The 11,742-nt window shown below is 39.3% G+C and overlaps 1 protein-coding gene across 24 annotated transcripts in view; it reads right to left on the reverse strand.

Annotated features, from left to right (window-relative positions):
* The window catches only part of LOC134676243 (gastrula zinc finger protein XlCGF57.1-like), a 47,009-nt gene that overhangs the window by 24,153 nt on the left and 11,114 nt on the right, over positions 1-11,742 (reverse strand). Inside the window, exons 5-6 of one of the 24 annotated variants that reach the window (XM_063534580.1) lie at positions 3,297-4,453; positions 2,871-2,989 (exon numbers count right to left, since the gene is read on the reverse strand). The exons of 15 other annotated variants lie outside the window; for them this stretch is intronic. In XM_063534580.1, coding sequence (XP_063390650.1) covers positions 3,342-4,453 — 1,112 coding nt within the window. In that variant the 3' untranslated portion in view covers positions 2,871-2,989; positions 3,297-3,341. Of the gene's footprint in view, positions 1-144; positions 1,639-1,740; positions 2,990-3,296; positions 4,454-4,975; positions 6,795-6,833; positions 8,167-8,201; positions 9,574-10,209; positions 11,584-11,742 lie in introns of those variants that run through there. 8 more of the 24 variants (XR_010099897.1, XM_063534570.1, XM_063534588.1 and 5 more) reach the window with 8 other exon arrangements.

Below are 11,742 nucleotides of genomic sequence, written 5' to 3' on the forward strand. Positions count from 1 at the left end.
AAAAGAACGTCATCAGTAACAATTCGGGGATATAATTCATCTAAGTTCGAAAATAAATTTTGAACCATGCCATGACAAGTTTTGAGGCTACACAAAAACAACTCCACAAAGCTTAGTTTCATATTGTTCAAAATAGGTACCTACTTTAAATATTGAAATGTTTTTTCGCCACGTGTTTATCTAGGAATAATTTAGTAGTAAAAGCTTTGGGGCAACTCGGACAAGGATAGTTTAGATCGCTATCCTTTTTCACCCGATGTGTTCTCGCCATGTGGTTGTACTTGCCAGATCGAGTCTTGAAAGTTTTCTGACAAGTAACGCATTCGTATTTGTCTGCACCAGACGTATAATTGTGAACTTCCTTGAGATGTTTTTTACGCAACTCCCAATTAGAGAAACGGGGTTTATCTTTACAGTAATTACACATGTATGGTGTGTTCGTGTGTTGTGTTTTTACATGATGATTTCTCTCGTCGAGAGAGACGAACGTGGCCACACAACGGCTGCAGTTGTACTTATTTTCATGCGGTATCTTCGTATGTGCTATCATTGCAGATTCTGTTATGAAGCCTTCTCCACAAGTATCGCAAACATAGTTTTGCAAATGTTCTATTGTATGTTTTTCTAAAGACCCAAAGTCTTGGAACCGATTCGGACACATAGTGCATTTCCAAATTGATCCATCGTTAAGTCTAAAAGGTATGACGCCTAGCTGGCCATCTGTAATAGACTGCTGATGGTCATTCTTTAAATGATTAGTTAGAGTATCTAAAGAGTCCATAGGCATGAAGCATAGCTTGCAATGTAGGTCAGTTATATCTATTTTGAGATACTCCTTTCCAAGTTTTCTATAAAACGCGTCTTGGACATGATAGTCGGCGTGGACCGTCGCCATGTGGTTCCGAAGCCCGACCGGATCGCTCGTCTGAAGGCGGCAGAATACGCAACTAAGATTACTCTTCCACGTTCTGAATGGACACGCCGTAGACCACTGGAGAATCAACTCCGCATTCCGTCTAGACCTCATAACCACGCCGTTGCGAGCTTTATACGCCGTTCGACAACACTTCACCTGCCGGTGGTGGTCTCGTAAAGCGTGGTCAGAAATAAAAGTAGTTCCGCACTTATCACAAATGAAATTCATAAAATGAGTTCCGATATGACGATTAAATTGAGTAAACGTGGAATATACTTTATGGCAATAAACGCACGGCCATTGGCCGTCTGAGTTTTCTTTATATGGTAGAACCCCAAAACGTGCATTGAATTTGACAGGTTTTTCATGTACGGAAGACAAGTGAGTCATAAGAGTGTCTATATCGGTCATGGTTTGGTCACAAATTTTACATTTCAGATTAGTTATGTCTACTTTGATTAAATTATCATTTGTTCTATAGAAAACATTTTTGAAGTCTGAATTAAGGTGTTCCGATTGCATATGATAGCGTAGATTAGAGAGAGGCTCGTATTCGTCAAGGCAATAGGCGCAAAGTATTTGCGTGAATCTAGTTTTGAAAGGGTAGGCGGTAGAGAATCTTAGTATAAGTTCGGCGTTGCGCCGCTGTGGCGTCTGGTAAACGAGAACTATTTTCGGTTTTGGTTCCCTCTCACTACGTCCGCGTATTTCCAACGTGAACCCTAAAAACAAAAAGAAATTGGTCAGTGTCACTCCTGATCACTAACTAAGGATGGATATCTATTTAAACGATACGGAAAGGGTATTGGAATTTAAACAATACATCAGACATGATCTATTTATTGAAGGAATATTTCAGATAAGAAAACAAAAACACTTACACTCCCGATATTATGTTACCGTTCGTAAAAAAAACAAAAACATTATGATCAGTGTCAAACACATACGTATTCTCTCAAAACTTAAATTAGACGTAAGCCAAATTGACGAGAACAAACTAATTAAGTAAATCCCAGTTGACAATATAATCGGGATGATGCGATTTCATGTGTCCCTTGAGGCTAACTTTTTGAGCAAAAGTTTTATCGCAAACTAAACAACTGAATCGTTTCGTTGTACTGTGGAGCCACATATGCTGCTTCAGACTTTTGTTTCTCGAAAACGCCTTTAAACATATGATACATTTAAAATGTTTTTCTCCTGTATGAACAACTCTGTGATCCTCTAATTCTCTTTTGCTTCCAAATTTAAGACCACAGCAAGTGCAAGGGAAAATGTCATCAGTGTGGTTTAATTTATAATGTGTATAGAAGAGTTTCCGTTTAATGAATGTTTTGGAACATTCAGGACAGCTATAATTTTTTGTTGGACGGTCATGGGCTTCAGCTAGATGTTTTTGTTTGTTCTCCCACGACAGGAACCTTTCGCCGCAGTACACGCAGCAGAAAGACCAACAAGGTTTCGAATTTCTTATATGAAGCCTCTTCTCCTCCATTGAAGGGAATTGTTGCCAGCACTTTCGACATGAGAAATTGTCGCCGTGATTACATCTTACATGATACTTCAAAGCTTCTTTCGTGAGATAGGCTCGTCCACAAATTTCGCAAGTACACTTTCTATAATGCGTCGGCGTATGCCTGCCGAGTTTGGTGAGAGAAGGGAATTTCTTAGCGCATAAGAAGCAGAACCATTTATCTTGTTCAAGTCTATAGGGTTGTAAACCGGTATCGAAGTCTAAGTTAAGTTTGGAGCTGTCGTGGTTGTCGTAGATATGTTTGACCATTTCTTCGATCGAGTTGAAAGGTATTTCGCACACGCGGCATCCCATGTTGGTGCATTCTACTTTGATGTGCTCCTGGTTGCGGAGACTGTATGCAAAGGAGGTCGGGTCTTTGCAGGAGCGCTGGCACTCATGCGCGTGAGCGCGGAACATGGCGGGGTCGTCGAACTCATCGTCGCAGTACAAGCAAAACATCGACTTGGAGCGCAGCCTGAATGGGTACACGGTCGAGTATTGCAAGATAACCTCCGCATTTCGTTTCGCCATTCGGAATCGACTGATTTCTCCAGTGTCTAGAAAAAGAAAAAAAATGTCCTGTGACTGGAAGCTCCCTTTGAAATGAGGATAACATTGCTATGACTTGACGGTCATTTGAATTTTTGTTCTGATTCTTGGGGATAATATTGAATAGGGGTCGTAGAAGTTAAATAAAAGCCAAAAGCAATCATCATTAATATCAAATATATTGTAACAATAAGGTAGCACACCCCCTTTAAAAAAATTGATAGTAACTTCTACTCAAAGTAAACTGTTATTCTTATGTTAAATAAGTTCAAAAGAGGTACCTACATGTATGACCTATGATTATGATACTACGACTACTGTTCGCTTTTGGTAATAGTTTACCAATATTGTTTGTTCAGGCTATTTGTCCTTACGAACACTCTTCACTGGCTGGTTGAAATCCAAATTATCATAAAGCTCGGGATGGTGTGACCTCATATGAGTTTTCCAACTAATCTTTTGTGTAAACTTCTTGTTACACAATTTGCACTCGAATCTTTTATTCGCATTATGAATCCACATGTGCTGTATTAAGTTATTTTTCCTAGGAAACGTTTTGGAGCAAACAGGACACTGGAAAGACTTCTCTCCAGTGTGTCCCACAATGTGCCGCTTCAAGTTCCTTTCTGTATCAAATCTCCGTTCGCAATAGGTACATTTAATGTAATTGTCAGTGTGAGTTATTTTAAAGTGCACAGAGAAAGAGCTTCGTGAATAAAACGTCGCATTGCATTCTGGACAAATATGCTGTTTTTTCTCCTGCTTATGCACATCTAACATATGCTGCTGCTTTAAATTCCACGTATAAAATCTTTCCCCGCATTTATTACACATGTGTTGACGGCATTTTTCCGAGTACTTGTAATGTTCTCTCCTGGCTTCTAAACTTGGAAAGACCGTACGGCATCTTCGACAGACCGGGCCGTTGGTCTTGCAGAATTTTCGATGCGCGGTCAGAGACGTGGTCATGGAGTAGGATTTGCCGCAAGTCTCGCAAGTGTATCTGACAAAGTGCGTTTGAGTGTGCTTGCTTAGGGTTCGTAAGCAAGGGTACTTGACTCCGCACACGGCGCAAAGTAGTTCGTGCTTGAACAGCGTGAAAGGTTGCAATCCTAAATGGTAATTAAGGTCTAATGGGTAGTTGTGGATACTATACAAATGTTTGGCTACGTGGTCTAGTTTGCTAAACGGTTCAGAGCAAGTTCTGCACTGTAGATCGGTGCAGTCGACCTTTAAGTCCCCATCGGTGATGTGAGCGAACGCCATTGCAACTTTAAACTGTTGGTGTTCATCGTCCATATGCGTTCTGAAGAGCGAGGGGTCTTCAAAATCCTCGCAGCAATACACGCACACCAACGTCTGCTCGGGTAGGCGGAAGGGGAACGCGGTCGCGTATTGGACTATGATCTCGGCGTTTTGTCTCTCGATGCTATGGTTGGACCGTACCGTACCACTGGAGACCGATTTTATGTCTAAAACAAAAGAAATGCTCTCTTGAAAACAAAAGAAATTGATTTATGGGTGGCCGTTGGTGGGGATGAGCGTGTTCAGTTTATTTATTTTATTTAACCCATTAAAAATATCGCGATTTTATGTACTTAATTTATTATTATTTGTATCTCTTATAAACTCACGGGTATATACATCCCGGTCATTTGATAGGCGTGCGTGGGGATACAGATCCAACACGTAGAGGCCCTTTGGAGAAGTTTGCTGTTATGTAATTTGTATTATTAACCATTTGTACTCCAACACTCGAACACAAACGATGTGCCCTATACGCAAGCGAGGGGAAATACTTCAACACTGATGTACCTAGTAATAAGTACTAGTATTGTAATTAATTACAGATTGAGATCTGAAAGTATCGTCACATGCTCACATGATGTAATCCTGTCGTGACGTCGGAGGTACGTTTTTCCTTCCACGCAATTTGACATGTGGTTTAATATTACAGGTCCAGTAAATGGATAAACATTAAAAAACAATATTACAATACGATAATTTTTATTTAATGAAAACTAAAAATATAATTTCTAATGTTTTCTTATTTCTATGAAATTATATTGTTTATTTATTACGACAATCTGCTTCTTATGTTGTCTAAATATTCTTGTAATTTTTATGAACTGTTGTGATAGGATTCCTAGAATAGACAGGAACGGTTGATGAAGATTAACATTCATAGCTAACAATAACATATGCTTTGCATTACTCAGATAAACTAAATAAGTTTAGTTTTTTTCTTCAAATAGGCCCAAAGCAGTGTTCATAAAACTAATTAACGATTTCCTAATTGTAAAATAGACGCAATAAACATAACAATAAACTTTTCTAAGCGTGCCGTCATTCTGATGATTTAAAGCAATTACAATTGTAAAATCAATTTAGATCAACACACAGGTAATTCATTTATAATAAAAACATCAAACAGTAATGTCAAATGTAACTTCGGTCGGCAATACAATTTACAATGTTGTAACATGATATTCTAAGTTTGGAAGTGAAACTGTTGTTCGAAATCTGCCTCAAAAGGGTGGTATACGGAACATCGAACGTTCAACCAATCACAAACCAAAAACGAAGTTAACCTATTTAAAAACGTGACAGGATATAATATACGTAATTTTTTGGTCATTATTTCTTATGTCGATGATATATATGTGGTATAACAGGGGTTTATTAAACTTAATCACGTATCATTAGTGTCAGTTAGCAAAAATATGGATTTAATTTTAACTTTATCGCTATTGACATTCGTCTTCCCCTCGAAATCGACTAAATCCGGATGATAACTCTTCATGTGCGTCCGCCAACTGACTCTCTGATTAAACTGCTTGTTGCAAGGCCCACATTCGAACCTCTTATACTCGCTATGTATCCACATATGCTGAGCCAGGTTCTTTTTTCTAGGAAACGATTTAGAACACACAGTGCAAGGAAATAACTTCTCCTTCGTATGAACTACTCTATGCTCTTCCAAACCACGTTTCGTGTCAAATTTCAAGCCACAACAAGTGCACATGAAGTTGTCATCAGTGTGAGATATTTTGAAATGTACGCGGTATTTTTTCCGTTCAGAGAATACTTCACCACATTCAGGGCACGGGTGGGACTTTTTAGGGGATGCGTGGACTTGACTCAAGTGGATCTGTTTTAAAGTCCACGTCATAAAGCGCTCGCCGCAAAACATGCATAGGTGAGACCAACATTTTGAAGATAACCTCAAATGTTCGCGTTTGGCTTCTAAGGTAGAGAATGTCATTCTACATTTCCTACAAATCCTTTCGTTACCGGCGTGAGAGAATCTAATATGGTTCTTCAATGTAGTGATAGTTGCATAAGATTTTCCACATGTATCACAAGTATATTTTAAGAAATGTGATTGGGTATGTCGACTTAGTTGACGTATGCAAGGGAATTTAGCATTACACATTGCACATAGAAGCTTATCCTTTTCGAGTTTGAAAGGCTGTATGCCTAGTTCGGAATTCAAGTTTAGTTTCTTGTCGTGTTCAAGGTGAATATGACTAGCGATAGCTTCTAAAGTATCGAAGGGTTGTGTGCAGAGTCGGCACTGAAGTTCCGTGCAATCGGCTTTAATATAGCCTTCGCTGCAGTGAACGAAAGCCGTGCGCACTTTGAACGTTTGATGCTCATCGGCCATGTGTTTTCTGTACTGAGTGGGGTCATCGTAACTGTCACAGCAGTACACACAGACCATGGAACTCTCTGGAAGTCTGAACGGGTACGCGGTGGAATATTTCACGATAATCTCGGCGTTCCGTTTGGCGTTGAGATAGGCATCGTTGTCTAGAACAAAAAGAAATGCCCTTGGTCATTCGATTGTTCTGGTGCCTATCTAACTTACTAAGGAAAATTAACATTAGTTTTTATTAGAGTTAATGTATTCAGTGAAGTGTGAGAAATTGTCTTTATTTATGATCTCTTCGTCTATACCTATGTATTTCTACGTTTTAATGTATGTCTCTTGAATTAGCTACAATGTTCTTTAATGAATGTATTGTTCTAAAATTAGTTTTATTTAGTGCTCTCAAGGCTAATTTTGCGTCACTATATCTGCCTTTCAAATCGTTGAACGTAAAAATTACGCTTTAATAAGTGCTAAAGTTCAATTAAAAGCTTAAGGCCTGTTTAGGATGACGCGACTTCATATGCGTTTTCCAGCTGACTCTCTGATTGAACTTCTTATTGCACTGCACACACTCAAATCTCTTATATTCACTGTGTATCCACATGTGCTGTACTAAGCTTGATTTCCTGTAAAACGTCTTTGAGCAGTCTCCACAAACGTAACCCTTTTCCTGAGCGTGTGTGATGACGTGGTCATCTAAACTCTTTTTGTGTTTATAGCTTTTTCCACAGTGACATACAAAGTCAATTTCGGTATGGTTTACTTGAAAATGATTGGCTAGTCTTTTTTGAGTCGTGAATTTTTCGTTGCATCGAGTACAGGAGAATATTTTCTCCGGGGCGCCATGTTTTTCAGTCATGTGGGCGTCTTTCTCTTTAAGCACTATGAAGCGGTCACCGCAGACCGTGCAGCAGTATTGCCGACACAGTTTGAATTTAGTTAAGTGGTCATGTTTCTCTTCTGCTGAATCAAAAGTTCGTTTACATTTCCGACATATTCGCTGGCGGCCGAAATGTACGAATTGGACGTGTTGGCGGAGAGAATTCAGCGTAGAGTATGATTTACCGCATACTTCGCATGTTACTTTGGAATAGTGTGTTTGAGTATGTCTGCTCAATTGACGTAAAGAATAGGCTTCCATTTCGCAAAGAGCGCACGTCCACTTAGAATTATTGACGAGTTTGAATGGCTGTAAACCCACTTCATAGTTTAGGTTTATGTCTGAAATGTAATGTTTAGTTTTTAAATGACTAGCAGCCGTCTCTAAGTCCAGTAAACGTTCTTTACAAATACGGCATTTGAAGTCAGTAATGTCTACTTTTATATAGCCTTCAGAGCAATGTTGGAATGCGAATCTCACTTCGAATATTTTGTGTTCGTCTTCCATGTGCGCTCTAAACACTACAGGGTCATCATAAGTCTCGCAACAATACACGCAAACCATGTGGTTCTCAGGGAGCTTGAAAGGATACGCCGTAGTGTACTTGACGACTACTTGGCCGTTTTGTCTTGAGGAGGCTTGTTCATCTTCTAGAACAAAAGAAATGCCCTCGGTCATTCATTCACGTCCTGACTACAATAAGAAAAACCGTTAGCTTATCACCCCTGTATACAAATGTGTAAGTAGGGATGTCAAGCCAACAGCTGTGCCGACTGTACAACATAGACTAGGAAACTGTGTCGCAAATGAGATTGCACGCTTTATAATGACTATTATGAGTAGGTATGACGAAAGGTTTAGACAGAAGTGAATAAACAATGGTACTTAACCAATATTTTTTGTCCAGTAGGTATATTTAACGTCTAACTAAAGCAACAACACTGAGCAAAGCTAGTTTGTAAAATCAAAACTTCATTATTGCCGTTTCTGTCCAAGCTCGTGCGAGAATATTTCAGGATGGTGTTTCTGGACATGCATTTTTAATTTCTTATTGTCCGTAAATAGTCTGCTACACACGGGGCACATTTTCTTCTTGCTGTCGTCGTGAATGATCAGATGTTGTCTCAAGGCTTTGTCCCGAGCGAAAGTTTTATTACAAACGTGGCATTTTAGTGGGCGCTCTCCGGTATGCTGATGCGTATGCTCGCGCAAATCCCTTCTAGTAGAAAACGTCAATTCGCAGTACTGACATTTGTGGTCCTCCGTGTGCGCTGCTTTAAAATGAAAGTACAACAACGTGCGGCGTTCAAAAACTTTATCGCATTCTGTACAACGAAATATTTTCCGTTCTTTTCCGTGAACTTCGACTTGATGGTCCTCTCTTCGCTCCCAAAAGAGAAAGCGTTCATTGCAGATAGCACATCTAAATGGCAGACAAGATTTATTCGTACGCATATGCTCTTTTTTGGCTTCTAAGGTTGGATAGGATTTTTTGCAGCTTCTGCAGTAATACGTGCGTAAAATATCATCTATATTATGGCGTACTTTGACATGGTTATCAATTCCCCGCCGACTCTCAAATCTTTTCCCACAAATGTCGCATATATTTCTAAAGTAGTGCATCCCCGTATGCCGTGAAAGCTGCATGGTGCCGGTGAATTTTTGAGAACAAACGACGCACTCGTAGCGATTTTTCTCTAATCTCAATGGCACTAGAGCCAGACTCTGGCTTAGTTCAATGTCTAATTCGTGTTCATCATGTAAATGTGTCGCTAAAGCTTCTATAGAAGCAAAAGCCTTTATACACTTCTTACAGCGCAGGTTAGTTATGTCAACTCTAGTTTGGGTGTCGAGATTTCCTTTATGGCATGTGGATCTATCAACGTTCTGATGAACAATGTCCATATGAGCTCTAAACTGAGCTGGATCGGCGAATGTTTCCCGGCAGAAACAGCACCGCAACAAGGAGGCTAACTGCAGGAACGGATACGCCGTCGAGTGTTTGAGTATCATTTGGGCGTTCTGCTTAGCGGCGTCCCGACTCCATCCAAGATAGTCTAGAAAAGAGAAGAGTTCAGTTGTTCACCTATTCCCAGAACGCTCAAATGTACTGAAATGGTGGCGCTTTGTTAAAAGTAAAATCCAGTAGTTTTCGGAGAACGGAAATTTAATTTGGTGAAATAGTTATTCAATTGTTGCGCTTCTGCCGAGGGAAATTGAGAAAAGGGAAATGCAATTTTGCATTTAGCGAAATGATATTGAATGTAAAAGAATATTTTCGTTGCGTGTTTACTTCTATACTCTAAAGCCTTCTCAATACGTATTATGAAATAAATAAAAGGCAAGTTTTGCTTGACATGTACATGGAATGGTAATTCTCTACATAGTTTAGCGCAAACTGTTTTAATATTGACAAATATAAACATCTGTGTTAGCAGAAAATAAACTACATACCTACAGATACGCTTAGAGTTGGGATACAAGACCCACACTCGTCACTCTTTTCAACATGAGACCCGGTCGGTTTAGGGAATTAAGGCATTGCTGGCATTATGAGTGTATTGTAAATGGTTTAAGTTTAAGAGTGACATAGAAATTTTGTTATTTAGATATTTATTTTATTAGAGGAAGATCATCAAGAACGTTATGTTATGGTTTACGCCGTGAAAGTAATAGGTAATGAAACTAAAAAGTTAGAATCGCGTCGCCACTTTTATTTACTTCTTTTTACAGAATGTAACTGAAAACTATTAACCACTAAATTGTTACAAAATGTTGTACAAATAACAAGTATTATTCTTAACAATAATTGCGATTAAATCGTAAAGTATCGAGTAACAGATTGATATTAAACATTAACAACAATGCTTTGGTACGAAAGCCGTTAAATCCGGACCAAGCCAACTCTACATGGCATTTGCAATGATAAAGTGAATAATGTCAAATTTCTATGAAAATAAATTGTCTATCTAATGAGACTCCTTTTCTAGTTAGCTTATAATGGCTAAGCTAGAGTCACTTGCTCTCATATTCCGGATGACATTTCTTTATATGCAGATTCATTCGGTGGCGTCTCGTGAAAAGACTTGGACACACCGGACAAGCCATTTTCAAGCTGTCATTGTGCGTGACCGTGTGTCTTTTTAAAGCTGCTTTATCCGAAAACGTCATATCACAAACATCGCAACCGAACGCGCGCTCGCCAGTATGTATCCTGGCGATATGGGAGTTCAGTCTCGTCATCGTTGGAAACTGCGAGTCACAATATGAGCATTTGTTGTCAGTAGTATGGGCAGTTTTTAAGTGTCCGTATAGTGACGCTCTTTGTTCGAAGGCTGCGTCGCATTCCGTGCATGAAAATACTGTCCTTTCTTTATTGTGGACTGTGACTAAATGATTCTCTTTCTCTTCCCAGTGACGAAATCGCTCACCGCAGATTTTACATTTGCAGGGTTGGCACTCTTTAGTGGTTTTTATATGTAGTCGTCTAGCTTCCACTGTAGGGAAGGATGTCTTACAGCGAAGGCAGGTAATTTTGTTCGAATGTCCGACTTTGCCGTGGAGCCAAAGTCCAGAGGCAGTTTCATATCCTTTTCCGCAAACATCGCAAATATAATTACGGTAATGCTTCCCAGTGTGTTTACACAGCGCTCTAATATTGAAAAAAGTTTGGGAGCAAACGAGACACTGCATTTTGTTTTTGTCTAATTTCACAGGCACTAAACCGTGATGATAATTGAGATTTACGTTTAAACTGTGCCTAGTGTTTAGATGAATCGCTAAGTCTTCTACAGAGTCAATAATATCTGTGCATTCCTTGCAACGAAGATTTGTGATATCTACTCTGAGGCATCCGAGTTTATAAAATATGATCGATTTAGATTTTTCACTATCAGAATGACAGGAATCCATATGAGTTCTTAATTCATTGGGATCTTCGAATTGTTGGAGGCAGACGAAACACTGCAAGGAGCCCTCGTTGTATTTGAAAGGATACGCAGTGGAATGCCTCAATATTATCCTTGCATTCTCCTTGGCAGCTTCGACACTCTTCCCTCCGAATATTTCTAGAAAAAAGAAGATTTCATTTTCTATTTGCTAGAACACGTTGCCTAAAGTTACTTTCCTTTTATCGGCTTTCATTATAAATGGATCTGGGATCAAGAATTAATTCTTAAGGCATTGTCATCTGACTTCCAATGCAGAAGCCGATTAGGTTTTGGACT

Source organism: Cydia fagiglandana, chromosome 24 (assembly GCF_963556715.1).
Source record: "Cydia fagiglandana chromosome 24, ilCydFagi1.1, whole genome shotgun sequence".
In the NCBI taxonomy this organism is placed as follows: Eukaryota; Metazoa; Arthropoda; class Insecta; order Lepidoptera; family Tortricidae; genus Cydia; species Cydia fagiglandana.